The sequence below is a fragment of the Netta rufina genome (assembly GCF_964035555.1).
Source record: "Netta rufina genome assembly, chromosome: 15".
Classification (NCBI taxonomy): Eukaryota; Metazoa; Chordata; class Aves; order Anseriformes; family Anatidae; genus Netta; species Netta rufina.
In genome coordinates this window covers 6,771,134-6,789,945 of record NC_140138.1, presented here as the reverse complement: position 1 = coordinate 6,789,945, position 18,812 = coordinate 6,771,134, and the positions used below count along the sequence as shown (strand labels likewise).

Sequence of the window (18,812 nt, the reverse complement as noted above, 5' to 3'; positions counted from 1 at the left end):
GGGTTTTGCACGGGCTTTCCCAGCATCTTTGGGAATGGTGCCCAGGGCTTCCTGGCTTTTACATGGACTTGCAGCGGGCGTGCTGGCTGCAGGTAGCACAGGGGCACGCAAAACTAACCCCAGAAGGAAAAACAGTGCCCGGCACACCGAGCAGGGCCCAGCAGGGACAGAGGTGTGCTGGTAGGGAAGCAGAGGGGGTTTGCTGCAAACCTCACCTGGGAACTCAGCCCACGCATCTGCTGCAGCACCACCGCACCGGGCACCTCCAGGGCTCCCTGGGAGCAGGACCAGCAGGAGCTGCCCCATCCTGCAGGTCCCCATGATAGGAGCTCCATGGGACAGCAGCAGCACTAGAAACGCGTATTTTGCTCATATTTTCTATGGATTGCAATAGAAAATAGAAAACTCTTCCCCTTTTCCAGGAGAGGGATTCAGCGCCCTGCGGGGACACAGCCTCACCTAACACAGGCTCTGGAGCTACAACCACACGCGATGTCGGTAAGTGTCCTGGTGCCGGAGGGGAGCTGGAGGATGCCAGCCCCAACGCTCCAGCCTTTCCGGAGGTGTTGGGCCACACCTCAGCAGTGTTGCCCACCGTGCAGCCACAGCTCAAGTTGTGCTGAGGGACCAAAGGTTTTGGTGTGTCCCCAGCACAAGCATTGGCTGTGGAACCCCTCGGCACGCAGCATCGCCATCCCTCGCTAAGGTTTACAAGTTTTTAGAGCTCCAGATGACGACAATTCTTCAATATCATCTCCGAAGCTGAGTGTCTGGCTGTGCTGGAGGGAAAAAGGGGAGCTAGGGTGGCTGGTAATTTGATAGGGACGTTGGCACTGGACCAGGGAGGCTGGATGCAAAAAGGGAGCAAGGCAGAGGGCTCTCAGGACGGGGTGTTATCCGAGCCCCTCCGGGAACAAGGTGTCTCTGCCATGATGTGAGCTGGCAAGAGTGAAAGGAGGGAACGAGCTCTCCGTCAGCACTTTGCTATGCGTGGCGGCTCCCCGTTCCCAGCTCGCTGCTTACCGCGGTGTCCATGGGACGCCAGCCTCAGAGCTGCACAGTCCCGGGGCTGCTGCTGCCAGGACAAGAGCTGCAGATCCGTACCGAGCCCTGCTGGTGTTTCCCAGCCGAGATGCTCCCTGTGCCCAGCACCCAACTGCAGCATCTCCAGCTCCACAGCCCCAGTTCCCCGCGACCGCTCCCTGCACCTCGGCCCCGGCACAGCCCCGGCACCACGGGCACCTGCACCGCCTCCTGTCCAGCAGGTCTGCAGCTTCATGAGGCAGCCTGGAAGAAAAGGCTCCTTTTTATGCTATGCTTGAATGGAGTTAAATTATTATCTAAATTAAATTATTATAATTATTTACTATAATGCAATTAATTTGCAGCATCCCCTGCGATTCTGCTTGTGGCACCTGGTGCTGGGACCACAGTGCTCCTCTGCCATGGTGAAATGCTTGTACAGGGAAGGAGGCGATGGCAGGAGTGAGGGCATGCCTCGCCGAGAGGAGCTGGCGCAGGGCGGGTTATAAACTTACTGACTTGGTGGCATTGGGTGGTGGTGTCCACACGGGAGAGGAGCCGACCACCAGGGAAGGGTCCGGTGCTCCAAGTTCCTGCCAGCGGGCTGGAGCGCAGCCTGCACGGCCAGGGGGCCAGACTTAGAGGTGCTGCTGGAGAAGGCCCCAGTGGGCTCCTGAGTGGCCCTGCCTGTAACTTTGCTCCTAGCACCAGCAGCAACCTGGGGATCTGCTGCCAAGACGGACGGATGGCTCCCATCGCGATTATGGCCACAGCTGCTGGAGCACTGCTACAGCAGCACCTTTGGAAACACACAAAATAGCTTTCTGCTGAAAACCACGTACATCATCGAGGTGTTGAAGCTTCAGGATTCCCCCTGGTGTGGGGGCTGGAGTTTGGACACCTCGGAGAAGTTTCTGTGTTCTTCATTTTTTATTCTACATTTTGCTCTTAGCAAATCATTCCACAGGTAATGCCGCATGCACAGCCTGGTGCTCGCCAAGGGCTCCTGCTCAGAGCCGCCTCGTGCCACGCTGATGTGGATGCTTGCCTTAAAGCTTTGAGTACAAAGCATATGCAGGACAGATGGATATGAGGTTTATAAGATAATTAAGCACATTAATGAAGTTCATTTGCATCCAGCTCTTAAATTCCCATAAACTCCGCAAAGCTGTGAAATGAGAATTGCTGCTCGACACCACAAAGCGACAAAGCTCAGTTACCAACAGCAAAACAATGATTAACAAGTGAGAACAAAAGCCTGCTGCATTCCCGAGCCGCCCGGCCCCAGGGGCTGCGCAGCGGCCGAGCGCATCCTTGGCAGGTCCCCGCTCCCCCAAGTGATGTGGCGAACCCACGCCGAGCGACGCAACGAGCGGGTGCTTAAGTGGCAACGTTAATTGAACACAAATCGCTTATGGGCCTTTGACTGGACTGAATGTTATGAAACCAGGGAGAGCGGGGAATAAAATATTGCTCCAAAGACAGATTTGGCCCCAGAGATGGAGGAAAAGATTCTTTAGCACCATGGAAATCAAAACCAGTACCCAGGGTGAGGAGCCCAGCTCGAGCTCCCTGGGGAAAACCCCAAGGAGACCCCAGGGGCAGGGGCAGCATCACCACTCCCTGACCACCTTCCATGCTGCTAGAGCTGGAGGGCACCCACGTCCCTGCTCCCTCCCGGGCAGGATGCACTCAGGTTCTCACCTCCCAGAAGGTTGAGCAGCACCTCTGGTGGCAAGAGGAAGGCCAGGCGGGTGCAGCAGGCAGCCAGCCACCCCGCGAGGTGGGACTGCCCTGGGTGCCACGGCACCAAGCGCTGGGGCAGCTCGGGCTTCTGCATCTCTTCATTATCCCGGAGGCAACAGCGGCTCCTCCAGAACAGCCGACCCCTAGAGCAGCACGGCTGGGCAGCGCACGCCGGCCTGGGACCTCCACACCACGCTGCTGGGAGCAAGGAGCGAGCCAGTACTCACGTTCCAGGTGTCTGGGGGATCCTGATGCATGAAGAAGCAAGAAGCCGGCTGCTGCAGAGCTTCCTGTGCTCCTGGCATTACTGGGGTGTGGGACCCCCGCAAGGCGATGTCCCAAGGACACGGCATCACCCCTGCCACGGTCCCCTGGGAACGGCAACGAAACACGGCCCTGGGAGATTTTGGGGCTTTTCTCATTCCCAAAGTCCCCTACTAAGCTAAACACACACAAGCCAATATCTTTAAATACATCTAACACATCCTTCACTGCGACCTGAACAGAGAAAGACAGGAAACTGAAAAATGGGGCAGCTTTGGGAGAAGACAACACAGAACTGAAAAGGAAAACAGAAGGGCTGGATTTATTTGAAATGCCTTTATAAGATTTATTAAAAAATATCCCTTGGCAGTTCACAATCACCATGATCTACAATAGAAAACCCACTGGATAACATTGGAACAGTTTTCACCTACAACAGAAGGCCAACACCCAGGCACACTTGAGCATCGCCTAAATTTGCACATTGGCACAAAACCCCGGGTTGCCATCGAGTGTCGTGGTGCAGCCGCTGGCTGCTGGCTGCAGAGCGAGTCGCACCACGCGCATGACGTGTGCTCTGATACTTACCTCGTCTTCAGAAAGAAAATGTATTTAAAATACAGGGGGAAAGCAATAAATCAACACCCTCAGGGGGAACAAATTTCACCTCTCTGTGGTTCCAGGACAAAGCTCGTGGTGTGACGCTGCTGCGGCCTGATGGGCAGCGGGGGAAAGGGAACCCGAGGCTCCTGAACACGGCGTCTGGCTGAACCCCACGAGAGGCTCAGCACAGCCCTGTCTTCAGCGCCCAGGGGTAGGGAAGGGTTCGGTGGTGATGGACACGGTGACCGTGGGCACCTGAGCTCGCTGGCACAGCGGGTGAGCATGGACCCAGAGGCAGCCTTCAGATCTTCCAGCTCAAGGCCTTGCTTTGCCAGGGCTCAGGATGGTCCTCCGACAAGTCTGTCTCCCCATGACACCCAGTGAAAACACAGTGGGATGCTTCAAGGGAGGTGGACACAGACTCCACTGCCCATGGCAGCCCAGAACAACACGTTCACCTCTTTCTGCCGGCCGGACTCGCATCTCAGAAACGTCAAGGCTCGTCTTCACAGACAACCACTCCTGGGAAAAGTGACTTCTTGTCCTGTGGACTCTTGCTCCGGAATAACAACGTCCTGCTCCACTGTTAAAGCAGATTAAAATAATTTGCAGAATAAACCATCCAGGCTGTTTGCTAAAGAAAAACCGTCTGTCTTAAATCCATGCCCAACTTCAACCGTGATGAGCTCCCCAGCACACCGAGCCCTGGGCTGTCCCTGCCGCAGAGATGTGGCCGAGGCCCCGGGGCAGTGCTGAGACGAGGACGAAGCGGGGGGATCCTGCTCCTGATCCTGCTCCTGAGCCGCTGCTGGGGGCACGGCGGCCATGCCGAGCAATGCACCGAAGTGCAGCGGGCCTGTGCTCTGGGCTACGTGACAAATTCCTTCAGCATTCAAAACGCCCTCTAAATATGCACCTAATCAAAAATTAACTCGGTGGTTTCATGATTTATCAAAGAAACATTGCAAGATGCCAGATCCAAAACAAAGGGCTCAAAAAACTGCTGTTCCAAACTATTATACTTTGAAACAATGTGCAAATGGCACGAGATTGCATTTGAAGTTGTGCTGAAGCAAAAATAAAAAAGCAAACAAATTTTAAGTTGACATAGTGTATTGTGAATTACGTTCTCAGCTTGTCTACATCTAAGATAGCGTGAAATGATCTGCGGTACAGTAAAACAGTTTAATATACAATTGATTACAGATCCGTAGTAACGAGTCAGAGATAATACGCGGTTTATCTATATACATATATAGCTTAATATTTCACAGATACAACTTTTCTCCATTTCTGCCTTGCCAACGAAGCATATGCAGAGTATTTACAGTGAAGCCGCTGCGCGGAAGCCCCGTCCCCCAGCAAAGCGACCCGGCAGAAGCGCCGAGCTTCCCCGCAGGGCGCTTGTAAACAGCGCGGTTCTGTCGTTCTGCAGAAAGGGAGGGGAGAAGGTAGTGTGAGCACGGCCCTTGCTAGGATGGGAAGAGAAAGAAAACAAAGACGTCATGAAGAAACAATTTCCAGCTAACCTGGATACTTTAAAATGTTTTCATTTGCCTTTTTTTTTCTTTCTTTTTTTTTTTTTTTCCTGAACTGGAAACTGTTCTCAATGAACGTTTAACACTTTCCATACAATCTCCACGTGTGCTTAGGCAAGGACGGGCAGCGCTGAAGTCTCCGTACCACGTCGAGGCAGCGGCCCTGCTGGATTTGGGTTCCTCGCTTCCACCTGGCCAAACCCCACCACGGCTCCGGCACCGACACCGTGGGGTTGCCCCGTGGTGGGGCCGAACGGGAAAAGAGGTGGCCAGCCCCACCACCACCAGAAAGCTTTGACGCCAGGTTAAAAGCAGCATTTCACAGAAAGAAGGAGCTGTTATGAGAAATGCAATGTGACGGCAAGCCCTGCGGGAGCGAGGTGGCTTTCCTGAGAGCACCGGGGGAGCCTTTCTACGTGTTCCTGGTGGATCCGGCGAGCGCCGCCGAGGTCCTTCACGTCTCTGGATGCTCCTGTTACCTCCTCACGGACAGGAGACATCCATGGCTAAAAATTCCTAAGTATTCGGCACAAACCTGAACCTGTGCTTTGTCTCTCAGCAGACGGTGGGAGTCGTTAAGGCTCTTGGCTTTAAAGAGTTTATTACTTTGGAAGTTGGAAGCTGTACTCGCAGGAGGGTGCAACAAGTCTCTGTCTCGGCACGTACACGCATGCGCATGTGTATCTCAACACGGCCTCAGAAAACTAGCAGTGACAAATGAAATCTGGGAAGGGCAGTCTGGTGGTGGGGGAGTCCCAAACCTCTACACACGGAGAAAACCGCTGCAGGTGCTGGAGCCAGCCCAGAGGCAACCCCGGTGCCCAGCAGAGTGCTGCGATACCACCAAAACCCTCCCTGGGATGCTCCTGGGGGCACCAGCGAGACGGAGGTACCCAGCTCACCTCTCAGATAAACCCCAAATGAAACGCTGCTCCTGCTGGAATCAAGGCAAAGAGTCAAGGATGCTGAAGAGGCAGGCACCTTCCTGCTGCATACCCTCCCCCCGGTTCATCGCTGCCCCACGCGCTGCATTTCTTCCTGCCCCGAGCCACAACCAAAGAATACAAACAATCTCTGAATCGCGCGCTAATATTCAGCCAATGCATGAATTTAGAAACAGGCAAACTCATTAGTAAGTAAGGGAGAAAAGAGTAAAAATTGAGAAAATCACTTTGACACGAGTGTGTTAATATCCTCAGAAAGCTCAAAACCACACGAACTGCGGAGCAACCCAGAGCCTGGCCGGGTACCTCGGGTACATAGCGGCTCAAGCGACCACGGATGACGAGCTAGGCGAGGGCAGCACCAGTCAAAGAGCTGAAACTTGACATTTTAGAAGCTGGTCCCAGCCACTGCCTTCTTTGCAGTTCTTCAGATTCAGCGAATGCTGCAACATCTAGAGATGAAAATACGCGCTGCTACAGCGAGCCAAAGACCAGTGCAAGAACAGAGTAAAACATGTACAAAGTAAGACCGAGAGCTACAGTGTGAGAAGTGGATGCAGCAGCCTCGGGGCCCTTCCAGAACAATAAAATGAGCGACTGCTCCCCCTGCACCAGCGTCCAGCCCCGCGATGTGTGCAGAACAGTGGCTCCCCACAACCCGCATCGCACCGCAGGTGGGACAGCTCGCGCCCCTGCACCTCTCCTGGCCAACTAATGGACAGCAGCTGCACTAACGAACCAGGGAAAAAAGCTTTGAATGTCTTCTACCCACCTGTTTTTGTTTTTGTTTTCCCAAAATAATCTTAAAATCTAATATTGCCTCTTGAATGTAAAACGGAAACATTTCTCTAAGTTGTATAGCCAGTTTCCTTAGCTGAAGACAAAAGTTTAGCTCTTCTGCTCAAGGCTTAAAAAGGGTTTTCTGCAGAAAACCCGCACTGCTGTTATTCCACAGAGCTTCACTCAGCACCCCTAACCCCCCAGCAACGCTCCAGCTGAGCCACTGGTAACACAAATCAGATTCCGCAGTGATTTTAGTTACTGCTTGAGCCTATTCAGAGTCTGACATTTGATTTTTAATGAACTCTAATTTAAAGACAAAGCCAGCAAGCTCCTGGGTGCCTGATGGCTGCTGACAAAACCCGCCGCGTTGCTCAGAGGACAGAGTTCAGGGGGTGGCATTACAGCAGCTTCACAAACTGCGGCCGTTTTCAGGCTCCCTCATCCTAACACAGAAACCCCAAACCTCCCCGTGCTCCAGCCGAGCAAAGTCACTGAACGTGGAAATTCGAGATGAGCCTTCAGAGCACCCCACACATCATCTCATGTCCACCTTCCCCCTTCCTCACTGACCTGAGCACTGAGGTGGCCAGGCACCGGGGCGTGCTGCCCAGTCCCCATCCCTGCGGGATGTGGCTTAGCAGAGGATTGTGAGGCCAGGCTGCTGGTTGGACTTGGAGATCCTGAAGGTCCTTCCCAACCTTGATGACCCTGGGATTCTGTGTTATCAGCGTGCTCGGTGCTTTGTGCAGCACTGTTTGCTTACCCCACATTTTGCCACCAGGCCAGCAGTTACGGCAGGACGCGAGGGGGCTGCACAGCACCCATGAGGATGAGCACGAAGAGAGGGGATGTCCCCAGAGACCCCATGGATGGCTTCAGGAGTCTCAGCCCCCTGCTGCAGTGGAGATGTAGGGGGCCTCTGTGCCACGTGAAACCATAAATCACGAGTCTGTAGCAGGTGAAGGCTGGAAGTTGGTCGCTCCTCCTTAGAGAAAGGCTCTCGCTCCTCCTGAAGTTGGCAAATGGGCTTAGTGCCCCCCGAGCTGAGGAGCTGGGCATGGCTTCACGTGAAAAACTGAGCTGGGGGACCCTGTGCCTCGTGGGAGCACCCAGAAGCAGTGGGTGATCGCTGCGGGTGACTCCCTGCTGCAGGGGACAGAGGCACCCACCTCTAGACCCCGCAGAGGTCTGTCGCCTGCCTGGGGTGTCACGGGGAACACTGCCGAGTCCTGTCCGTGCGTCCGACCGCTGCCCCCTGCTGCTCTCCCCCGTGGGCACCAAGGACACCAAAGGCAACCTGGAAACTACCAAAGGATTTCACAGCTCTGGCGACAGCGGTAGGGGTCTGGGGGTCTGTGGGCACCTTCTGAGCTGGAAGCACGAACGTCATCGTACAGAGCACCAAAATCCACTGAAACAAAAATCCACCGGTGTACGGGGTCCTGCACTCCTACCAGCAGACCCTCCTGCCTCTCTGGTTTCCTGCACGGTACATTTCAGCAGAAAATGGTCCATGGTTTCACAGCTCCTGACTGAGTCACCAGACCACTGCCCCCCTCTAACTAAAATAGGCACAGCCAGAACGTCTGCAGGGATCAGCATGCAGCGGTTATCATTTCCAAATTTTTGTTTTTATGGGACTTGGCAAAATTCTGCAGGCGCTGTGTGCTGATGGTCTCGGTTCCATCGAGCCTCAAGCCCAGGTTGTTCCCACCCCACCGAGCCAGCCGACCCCAGGGCTGCTCCTGCGAGGTGGCAGCGCTGCAGCACGTTGCCGGACAGCGCTGGGGCACCCCTGCATCTCCAGCATCCACCGCTCTTCTTTCCGTGTGTAAATCACTCTGTTTCCAGCCAAACCATCCCCATGACATCTCCAGCAGCTGGGAAAGTCACATCAATAAACAGTGCTTTATAACTAAATGCCAGACTTCAAGGCAAAGCCGCACCCTCCGTGTGTACCAGGCAGCCCCTCCACCAAGGACCCCTGCCCGCTCACGTGTCTCTTTTCTGCTGCGACAGCAAGCAGAGTTTCTCATTTTTTGCTTGGCCACATTCCTTTCCAAATATGCCTCCCCACAAAATAGCTTCGAACCAAGAAGCCTCAAGCTTAGCAAGCAAACAAAACGTGCTTTCTGCAAGCATCCTTCCATTTTCAGCATCCCAGAGCATTTTGGGGACAAGGGCCCTCCTGAGCTCTGCTTCCCTGAACCCAACACCAGCAGCCCCTCACTTCATTTTAGTTATTAACTTCCGCTTTTGCATGGTCTCTAATACTCAAGGTCACCCAGACTGAGCCAGAGAAATCCCGTACGAAAGCAGAGAGAAAACAGACGCAGTCCTTAAATTTGGTAAAACCCCCCAAGTTGTTCAGTTACGCAGCCGACTGGGTTATAACCAACCTCAGGCACTCCCAGGCTCTGCGATATTGCAACATAAAGGCATGAAGTGCACAACTGCTCCCTTACAACTTTTTTTTTTTTTTTTTTTTAAACATGGCTGTTGTATTCAGAATTAAAATTTTAGAAACAAGTTCAGCAATTATAAGCCCTGAAGTACCCAACTATCACAGAATCACAGAATTTATAGGTTGGAAGAGACCTCAAGATCATTGAGTCCAACCTCTCAACTAGTTATCTTTCGCCCTTTTCCTGGTGCCAGCCGACGCTGACCTGGCTCTGGGAGAGGTCTGTGCCACTTCCACGCTGGGGGCATCCTCTCAGCCCCCATTTTGTCTCCTCAAAATCTGACTGTGCCTGCTTGGTTTGGCCAAAGGGGATGGCACCAAACTGTGGGAAACAACAGGCAGCTCTGGTCCTGTCTCCAAATCACGAACACCAGAAGTAAATCAACAGGAACGCCATTTACGTGTTTTTAAATGAGAAATCAATTCAATTTCACAGAAGCAGCTGCAAGAAAGTCAGCATTTCTGCGCGTTGGCAGCAGATGAAGACGCCGCTGCAGGGCACGCTCACCATCCTGCTCCTCACTCTGTGCTCCCGAGCAGCTCCCACAAGAGACCTGCAGCTGAAGGCAGCCCCAGCCTAGAAAACGCAGCAATTTTTCCCCCTCTCTGGGTAGTTTTGAAACAATCAGCACGAAGACACCCCAAAACCAGAGCACAGTGCTGCGCTGGCTGCATGCAGAACACACCTCCAGCTCTCTGTCCAGCCCTGCAGCTTCCACCCCATGTCTGAACGGCGGTGGCATCAGTGGGGCAAGCAGGAGGGACATCTCAATGACACCGGCTTCGCTCGAGGCCTCCCACAAGCACACGTGTGGCAGGGCCAGCTCCGGGGCACGGCGAGATGCAGCCCAGCACCGTTACAAACGCCCGCAGAACAATTTCTGCGAGCACCGGGACATCTTTTCAAAGGCGTCAAGGGAAGGCGCAAAGGTTCAACCCCCACCATTTCCCAACAAAAAGCAAGCGTCTCCCTGTGCCTGTGAAAATCTGGCTGTTCAAAGCGCAGGCCGACAGCTCAGCTTCCCAATTTTGTTCCTTCGCTGTGCTACGACGAGGCGCTGACCTCCGAAGGAGGCGGCGGAGGCTGCAGCAGACAGCAGCCCCCAGCTTCAGAGCCCAACCCCATTTCTGTCCTCTGCCATTTCATTCGCTTAATACCGACAATAACGAACCCGTGGTATTGCATTTTTTGGTATCTGAACGCTAGCAGCCACCTGCAGTGCTCCCGCAGCACAGCAGCGTTGCCCATTTCAGAGGCTCCACGCGGTGCAAACCTGGCTGGTGGCAAGAGGTCCCCGCACAGGGCTCCCAACAAAGCAGGGGGTCAGCGAGAGAGAAATGGTACTGAACCCTGGGCAGAGCTGTCTGTAAAACGGGGAGAAAGAAGGGAAAGGGGAAAAGGGCTGAACCACTTTGAGATCCCGAACATAACACTAGAAGGCATGTAAACAATTCTGGACCACGTGAACTCCCCTACTGTAAGAAAAGAAATACTGACATAGACTTCACTGTAAGGAGAATCCTAGAAATGGTTTCAAGAATACATTCGTCGGATGCAAGAGGTATTTGCAGAGTTATACTACCTGAAAGTTGGAAGTGCAACCCACTACGGGGGAAGGGGACTAGTTCTAATCGAGTGGGAAGGCAGGCTGCTGTAAAACGTTGCACTACTAAAAACAACTTCCTATTGTTGCTTGTCCGGAATAGCCCCGAACGAGGCTACGGCATCTGTGGCACAGGGATGAGCACCCCCTTTTTTTGTGTGTGCTGGGAGACTGAGCGAGTAAGATTCACCTTAAACAGCTTTTGTATCCAATGCAATTTAGAGATGCATAAACAGCAGCTTTTGTGAGAACAGTGTGCAGAGTCTTGTTTAAAGTAACTGAGATCCAGAAACCTCCTAGATTTACATTTGACAAAGGCTTCAAGGGCTCTGTGCTCACCATGGAGTGTAGATGGATCTCAGATGGCTGAATGGGAATGTCACGGTGTGTATATTTATTACTCAAACTCCAAAAATTGCATCGGGAATAAAACGAAGCATCAATATATTCTGATTTCAGGTCAGACAGAAAGAAAGAATTAAAACACATACCAATACGCAGACAGCACAGCATTGCATTTCACCAGCTCTTCCCCGGCTAAAGAACTTATTTCAGGCGCAAAAATTCTTTTAATCTTATTTGGTGTTGCAAGGTTGTTAAACTCGAATAGCTGAACAGGTAATAATATCCAAAGTGGGGCATCAGATGTAAGTGGGTGAGGTGATGGAAGCATGCAGAGGGCAGACCAGTATCGTTTGAGGCCCCACTCCTGCAGTTACCTCTGTGCAAGCAGATCTCCGATCACAAGGACCTGCACAAAGTCACCTGCAGGACTGGGAAATTGTTGTGCTTCTCAGCTCGCAACAAAGGACTCTTTCCCTATTCCTGCTTTCAGTGGCACGCAGGGAGCATGCTGTTCTATTCCCTGCTGCAAAAGCACAGTGTAGGGGGCAAATCCTGAAAAAATATTGTGCAGCACCATTAGTTCAGTACAGAGGGAAGCTGGGATGCCCAACTGCGTTTGGTGGCTTCGGACGTTTCACCAGCTTTGAAACAAATATTGCCTAGGTAACAACATCCTCACAGTGGTTGGTAGTCCAAAGAGGCTGAAACGCTATCCCACTACTCTTGTTAAACCAATTAACGACTCATCTCTCCTGATCTCTTCCGCAAAAAAAAACAAAAATGAAAACAAAATAAGAATAGAAATAAAATAAATAAATAAATAACGGCATCTCCAAAACATTTATTTAACTTTTCTCTCTCTCAAATCAGACCAGCTTAGAGACACCAACTTCACCTACCTTTGCCAATTCAGCTAGGGTGCGGAGCAACCTAAAACCCTTTCAGACACACAAAACCCGAATTGTAACGCTCTTCTGGTCGCTTGTCTGCTTCTGGAAGCCTGTCCTGAGAGCTGGTGAAGTCCGAACCCTTATTCCATTCCCACATATCAGTAACTCATTGGCTATATGGAAAAGAAGTGTATCCAAAGCACACAATGGCACATTAAGTTTGAAGAAAGCATTGGTAAAGGAGAATAAAACTACAGCAGTTGTTCAGCCTACTCTAACTAAATGTTGAGCCACTGCAGAACTCCTCCTCCAGCCCAACACAAAGTAAAATTGTGTCACCCCCTTGCCAAGACATTCTTTTGTGGTACGTTACTGGCACTTTATGTCAGTCTCATATGGTAGATACATGCACATTTGTCTGTGTGTTTACATACAAAAGGTCTGATAACAGTAAAACATTGTTCAGATAGATATAAAAAACCCAAGGAGTTGCATTAGCCAAAAAAAGTGTTTTGTGAGAAACAACAATAAAAATGATATAACCACAGCTTTTCTTTTCTTTAAAATTAGATAAATACCCAAAGCTATGATTTCACTTGGGGCCTCTGTACCTTGACAGGGAGTCCAATGGAGTATATCTGAAGGCACTTAATATCCTCTACTCAGCTGTAAGATGGTTGCACAGGGAGCTGGGGAGCTTGGGATGTGATTTGGGGCATGGAGGAGAGAGATGGATGAAAACAAGCCCTGAAGAGCTGTGATCCACACAGCATCAGGCGCTGAAATGAAAACAAACGTACAACCCAGGTGTTGAGAAGGTCTCTCTTGAAAAAGAAAACTGCCAATTGCAAATGTCTTTGTGTTTCTATTGACAGAGCACTTCATGCAACTCTGACAGTGCATCATACACTCTTAGAGATATTTAGCTTTGTCAGTTCATTGACCTCCTCAGTTCCCGCTTCCTCACAGTCAGTCTTCTCTACAGCTTTGCCAAACCTGCACCTCTCTTCTGCTTTCATCGAATCTTTCTGGAGCTTCTTGGAGGAAGGAAGAATGTCCTTGGTTTCTGAGTTATCTGTGCCATGGGCTATCTTATCAGAATTCTGTACAGAAGGCACCAGGTTGGCAATCTCATCAGTTGGAGATCGCCCAATGCTGCCATCCACTTGAACCCGAATGTCTGGGGATATAGACAACTGGTGATGTGGCACGATCCCATTGTCCATGCATTTTGGGTACAGGTAGGTCTTCATCTGACCTTTCCCCTTCACATTGACTGTCCCCCTATAGTCAAAGTCATACCCCATCTTGTTCAGGATGCGGTAGCTTTCCTCACTCACCTGTATACGACACTCTACGCCAGTGGTGTCCATTCTGCTAGCAATGTTCACAGTGTCACCCCAAATGTCATACAACAACTTGGTGGTGCCAATGACCCCAGCAGTGAGAGGGCCATGGTTAAAGCCAATCCTAAGTTTAAAATTAAACCACAGCATGTTGTTGTTGAAGTCATCCACCACTCGCATCATTTCTTTGGCAAATTCAAAAAGGGTCTGCAAATGTCCATGGGGATGGTTGTTGTCCTGACACTGCGATGTGTTCAGCCCTGAAGCAGCCATGTAGGTTGCCCCAATTGTTTTGATTTTCTCAATGCTGCTGTAATGTGGTTTGCTTAGCAGCTCATCAAAATCCCCAATCAGTTCATTCAGGACTCTGTAGCACTCTTTGCCTCCTTCGTAGTTCTCTTCGTAGAACTCACTGAAGTTCACAATACTAGCAAAGATTACTCCGCCACTGTCATGGTTTTTGGAATAGCTCTGGGAAACCTTCAACTGCTCAGCCACGTGATAGGGAATAATATTCCTCAGCAACCAGTCAGCTTGATCCCTCATGCTCTGAATTTTGGTGCGATGAAGATCGGCCTCCACATCCCCATGGTAGTGGAGGCGGTAACTGACCTCAAACTCCCGATTCAGAAACCAGACCAGGAGGAGCAGAAGGAAAAAAACCAAAATCACTTCCTGACCGATGAGGTCTGCTGGCCTCTTCATGTCACTTGGCACCGAACTGTTGCACGGACTCTTCCTGGAGCTGGAAGCAGAAGAAAGGGAAGAACAAGAAAGGTGAATTTAAAAACATGGTCAGGGCACTGCAATTTCTGCTCCTACACTATAAGAAAATTGTTGGAAGTGTATGCTACATACCAAAATAGAAAATATGCCTTTAAAACTTTATCTGCTATTAAGCTTGCTAAAGAATTAATTTCATTCTTAAACTTACCAAGTACTTCCTTAAAGGGATACCATCGGGTTTAGCAACACAGAAATTGGCCCACCTTTACGTTGGTCCTGTTTTAAAGATTTCACTAAGGAGACAGTTATTGTTCTATATAAATACTACATATAACTATATAAATACTATTCTATATAAACACTACATGTAAATACATATAAATAAAGGCTTAATAATGGCTGTGTGCTTAGATACATGCATGTACATGTCTGTCTACAGCTGCGTGCGTTAGTGTGTGTAACTGGCGTGTTTATAATTTCTTTGTACACACTTCCAATATTTAGAAACATTCACTTTAGATTTTTCGAGCTTTTCCCTCGTCTCCTCATCAAAGACAACCTTTGCAGTGTGCCTTTAATGTTAACGTGTCAAGGTTTTGGAAGAAGATAGCCCTGTACAAGATGCTTCGTGAAGAACATCATGTCTCCTGCATGAAAGCGCTGAATATGGAGCTCTGGGTTGACATCTTTTGCACTTTACAACCACTGAAGCTTTTTATGGTGGAGATGGAAAGTTTCTCAGAATACCAAGATTAAAAAAAAATTAAAAAATAAAAATCAAGGCTCATATAGATTAAGAGCAATATTTCAAATCCTTTTGACAATTCGTTGACTGCCTGTGCAGATTATGAAGCACTGACAGAGTACGCTTCCAGTGCCAAACAGCCCTTAGCAAGGAGACATCTGCAGTCCACAGTCTCAACTTTCTGGAGAGATGTGAAGACACATTCAGTCTGAGAAGACACCACCTATGCAATGCTGGAAACTAAGTCTAAACCCAGACAGATTGGCATGCAGAGATTTCCGGAGTCATTTAACTGAATTTTTTTTTTCCTATGAACTTTCTTATGCCAAAGTGTAAGACTTGATATGTGCAGACACATGCTCGGGTTTCTCAAGTTAAGAAATGGTCTGATAAGGGAAAGCATCACCTCAACCTTTATTCTTCAAAAAGAGAAATGCAATCTGTATCTCAGCGTCTGTTTGTGTTCCTCTTATGAAGGTATGTTAGCAAAAAGACATCAAAACCTCAAAGCACAACAGTAGCAACAGTTCAAGTAAAGAAGACTTTAAATTTGTTCCTGTAATGTGAAAACATTTCAATGTTCAGTTTGTTTCTTTATGTCCGTAGGGGACATGCTTCCACTTCTGAAATCAAAGCAAATGTTTTAGCAACTGAGCTACATTCCAGACCCTATTTCTTTTTCTGGAAGTTCTTTCTCAAATATTTGATTGCACAGTATAGCCAGAAAGGTATGATGAAGCAAACCCCGCATAGTTGTGATACAGATGAATACACACATTTTATTCTGTGCTATGGTCTTTTTTTGGGTATATGTATCTATTCAATTTTATCATAGTAAGCCTATAGGAGAGAAAAAGGTTTCTGCAAGTATTTACAACAGAGAGCTTACAGGTCACATTTCAGATTAAAGGTAAGACTATGTATTATGTTGGGAATTAATATATATAACATATATATATATATATATATATTTTCCCAACCATAAATATACTTCTCCCAGGAGAAGTGAAGGCATATTCATTTTATTGGTTTGACATAAAAAAAAAAAAATAAATCAATGACTGGAATAGTATGAATTTCTAAAATACAAGCCTTGCTGCCTCTTTAGCAGGTAGAAAAATATCCGCCAAATTTGATGGGCTTAGAGAACAGAACAAGAGAGGATAGGTAAGAGTAAAGATCTCTTTAAATAAAGAAAGCTGGAGGAGGTGAGGAATGAATCTCAGTCAAGAAGCATGATTCAGGTTCTTTTCAAAACAGTTGATTATTTTCCATATCTTGTGGAAAGAGATCTGCCGGCAGATCTGAGCAATGCCAAGTTACTCCTTTGAGAGTACACGAGTTTGATTCAGATAGTCTGCTCTAACATCAAACAGCCCTGCCACAGGGATTTATTTAAGTCATTAGAGGCTTTTTATTTAGTTTTTATTGTACAAAATAGTCCTTGGTTCTCTAATTCCTCGTAAATAAATTAAGAAGGCACCATACATTTTCCGTTACAAAAAGTGGCCCGTATCAAACGCTAGAGATGCCTTTTAAGAACAAACTCCTGCCTCCCATTCACAGCTCCTGAAGCACTGGCATCTGCGAGCTCTCAATCATCTCCTCAAGCACCGGCTTGACCTTGTTTCCCACGTGGGTGTACAACCTTAGAGATCTGCATTTGAAATGAGAGTGACTCACTTGTAAGCTGACCTGATTTCATTAATAAGGTAATGGGTTAGTATCTCAAAAGAGAAGGTGCAGTATCTTTTCCAGAGCAGGCATTTTTGATCCCTATGCGACTGCTACAAGCATTAGTACAAAAAGCCACAATACTAACCTGAAGGAGGAAACATTTACTTCCTACTCATTTGAAAATCAAATTTCTGGACATTGCAGAGAATAGGTTACAGGACCTACAGGGCTTTAAACCACCTCACAGCCTGTTAGCAAAGATGACCCTCTGTCCAAAGCTGCCCTTTAGAATGCAAGGAAGAAAAAAACCCACACCTCTATATACAAACGGATCACACAAAACCAAATCCTTTTAAGTTCTACTTTTCATGAGGTGTTGCAGCAGAAAACTAATTTTAAAAGTCATTCAGACCGAAATCTTAAGCTGTCAATGTTCCTTTAACTCAAACTGTTGAAGCACTTCCTGGCACAGATGCCTAACTATTAACTTGGCATCTTCATTCAGCCTGTGTGTTGAATATGGAACAAGTGAGAGCTCCGGAGATAGAATCTCCTTTGGCTTGATCACAAATCATAAAGATAATGGCTTTCTACTTATAAAGATTTTTGGAAAGCCATTTTGCTTCTGAGCCAGTAACCTATGTTTGGATTTGGATTTCTTACTATATTTGAAGTGGATGCATGCCTGCTAAATCTTAAAAAAGAATGCAATGGTGGAACAGCACGGAAAAAGGAAATCAAACAGCTGCTTTCAATGAAGAACATAAAGAGGAGGCATATAAAAAAAAACCTATCATCAAGCAATTATAGTCTTCCACCTTGAGTAGCCTATCAGTGTTCCTCCTTGAGCCATTACAGGCTGCGACAATATACTTTATCTGCTCTCAGATAAGAAATGAATGAAAACAAGAAATATTTCTTGCTTAGAAGACCAAGTGCAGTAATACCTCTTTGGGGCTGATGAACTGGTCTGTCTGGAAAAGGAGGCAAATTCCATATTTTGATTTACTGAGCACAGCATAGACAGTCCAGAGATGAACTCTGTGCTGAGACTTCATTACCATTACTAGTACCTTTCCTCCCAAGCAATATTAATTATTATTTCAATTCTTGATCAAGAGCAGGGAATGGCTTCATGAAAGGCATGCAAATAAAAAGTTTGTCTCGCCCTCTCAGAGCTAAGGAAAAGCTTTTGCTCTGATTTGGGTGACCAAGGGATCTTTTTTGTTTATCTATACTAATCAGAAATGAACAGCGTAAATGTTTGTTAGGATAAGGGAGTTTCAGCTTTTTATTGGTACACCACCTGGAAAAAGGGAAAAATATGTTTGCACATAACTCTAAAACTGTGGTATATAACGATGCACATTAAAAAGAGCCCCAATCTACCAAATTCTGTTGCAAATCAACAGTAGAAGCAGAATAGGATTAACTCCTAGTTCTCTCTTTTAACTTCCAAACCAGAGAAGCATTACATCACTTCCTAAGTTTGGACAGCTTCAGATCAGAGGAGCCTAAGCCACTCTCAAACGTCGCACTGGTGTGACAGAGTTCCTGCAATAAACCAGAGATGGTGACCAACAAACCACCACCTGACAAAGCTGCCGCTGCCCACAGGAAGGATGGCGCTGTGCAATATTTACACGTGCACCATGTATCTGCATTTTTTCTCTGACTGAAGGAATGACAGGCAAAATACAAATACCATGCATCTCACAGTAGAAAGCTTAATTTTAAGCTTAGAAATGTTTAATGAGCCAGATGTTTTGGTCACTGCTTTATTTAGAATCTAAATCACAGGCTACAATTTGCAAAGCAGGTAGAGTGTACTCCGTGCCTGCTTGCAGTAACGACCTCTACGTGGTTTGGTTTTATCTACTCTTACCTTTATTTATCATGAGTTAGAAGTTACATGATACATTCTTGAAATAAAAATGTTTGCATGTAAACAATGCTTGACAGCTCTTTTTTGACAGATTCCTAATAAACAATGATATACAAACAGTCGTGGAACTGAAGACAGGGTTGTCAATTATTTAAGGCAGAATGAATTATTTATTAGTGATTAGCAGCTGGTCAGGAGCCTGTTAAGCTGTTGTCAATGGTGGCCAAGA

General features: G+C 48.2%; 1 protein-coding gene across 4 annotated transcripts in view; it reads right to left on the bottom strand.

Annotated features, from left to right (window-relative positions):
- Positions 1-3,354: 3,354 nt before the first annotated feature.
- The window catches only part of ADCY9 (adenylate cyclase 9), a 90,719-nt gene continuing 75,261 nt past the window's right edge, over positions 3,355-18,812 (bottom strand). For 2 of the 4 annotated variants that reach the window (XM_084296000.1, XM_084296001.1), the window contains one exon: positions 3,355-14,295. In XM_084296000.1, coding sequence (XP_084152126.1) covers positions 13,107-14,295 — 1,189 coding nt within the window. In that variant the 3' untranslated portion in view covers positions 3,355-13,106. The remainder of the gene's footprint in view (positions 14,296-18,812) is intronic. The other 2 variants (XR_014618882.1, XR_014618883.1) reach the window with 2 other exon arrangements.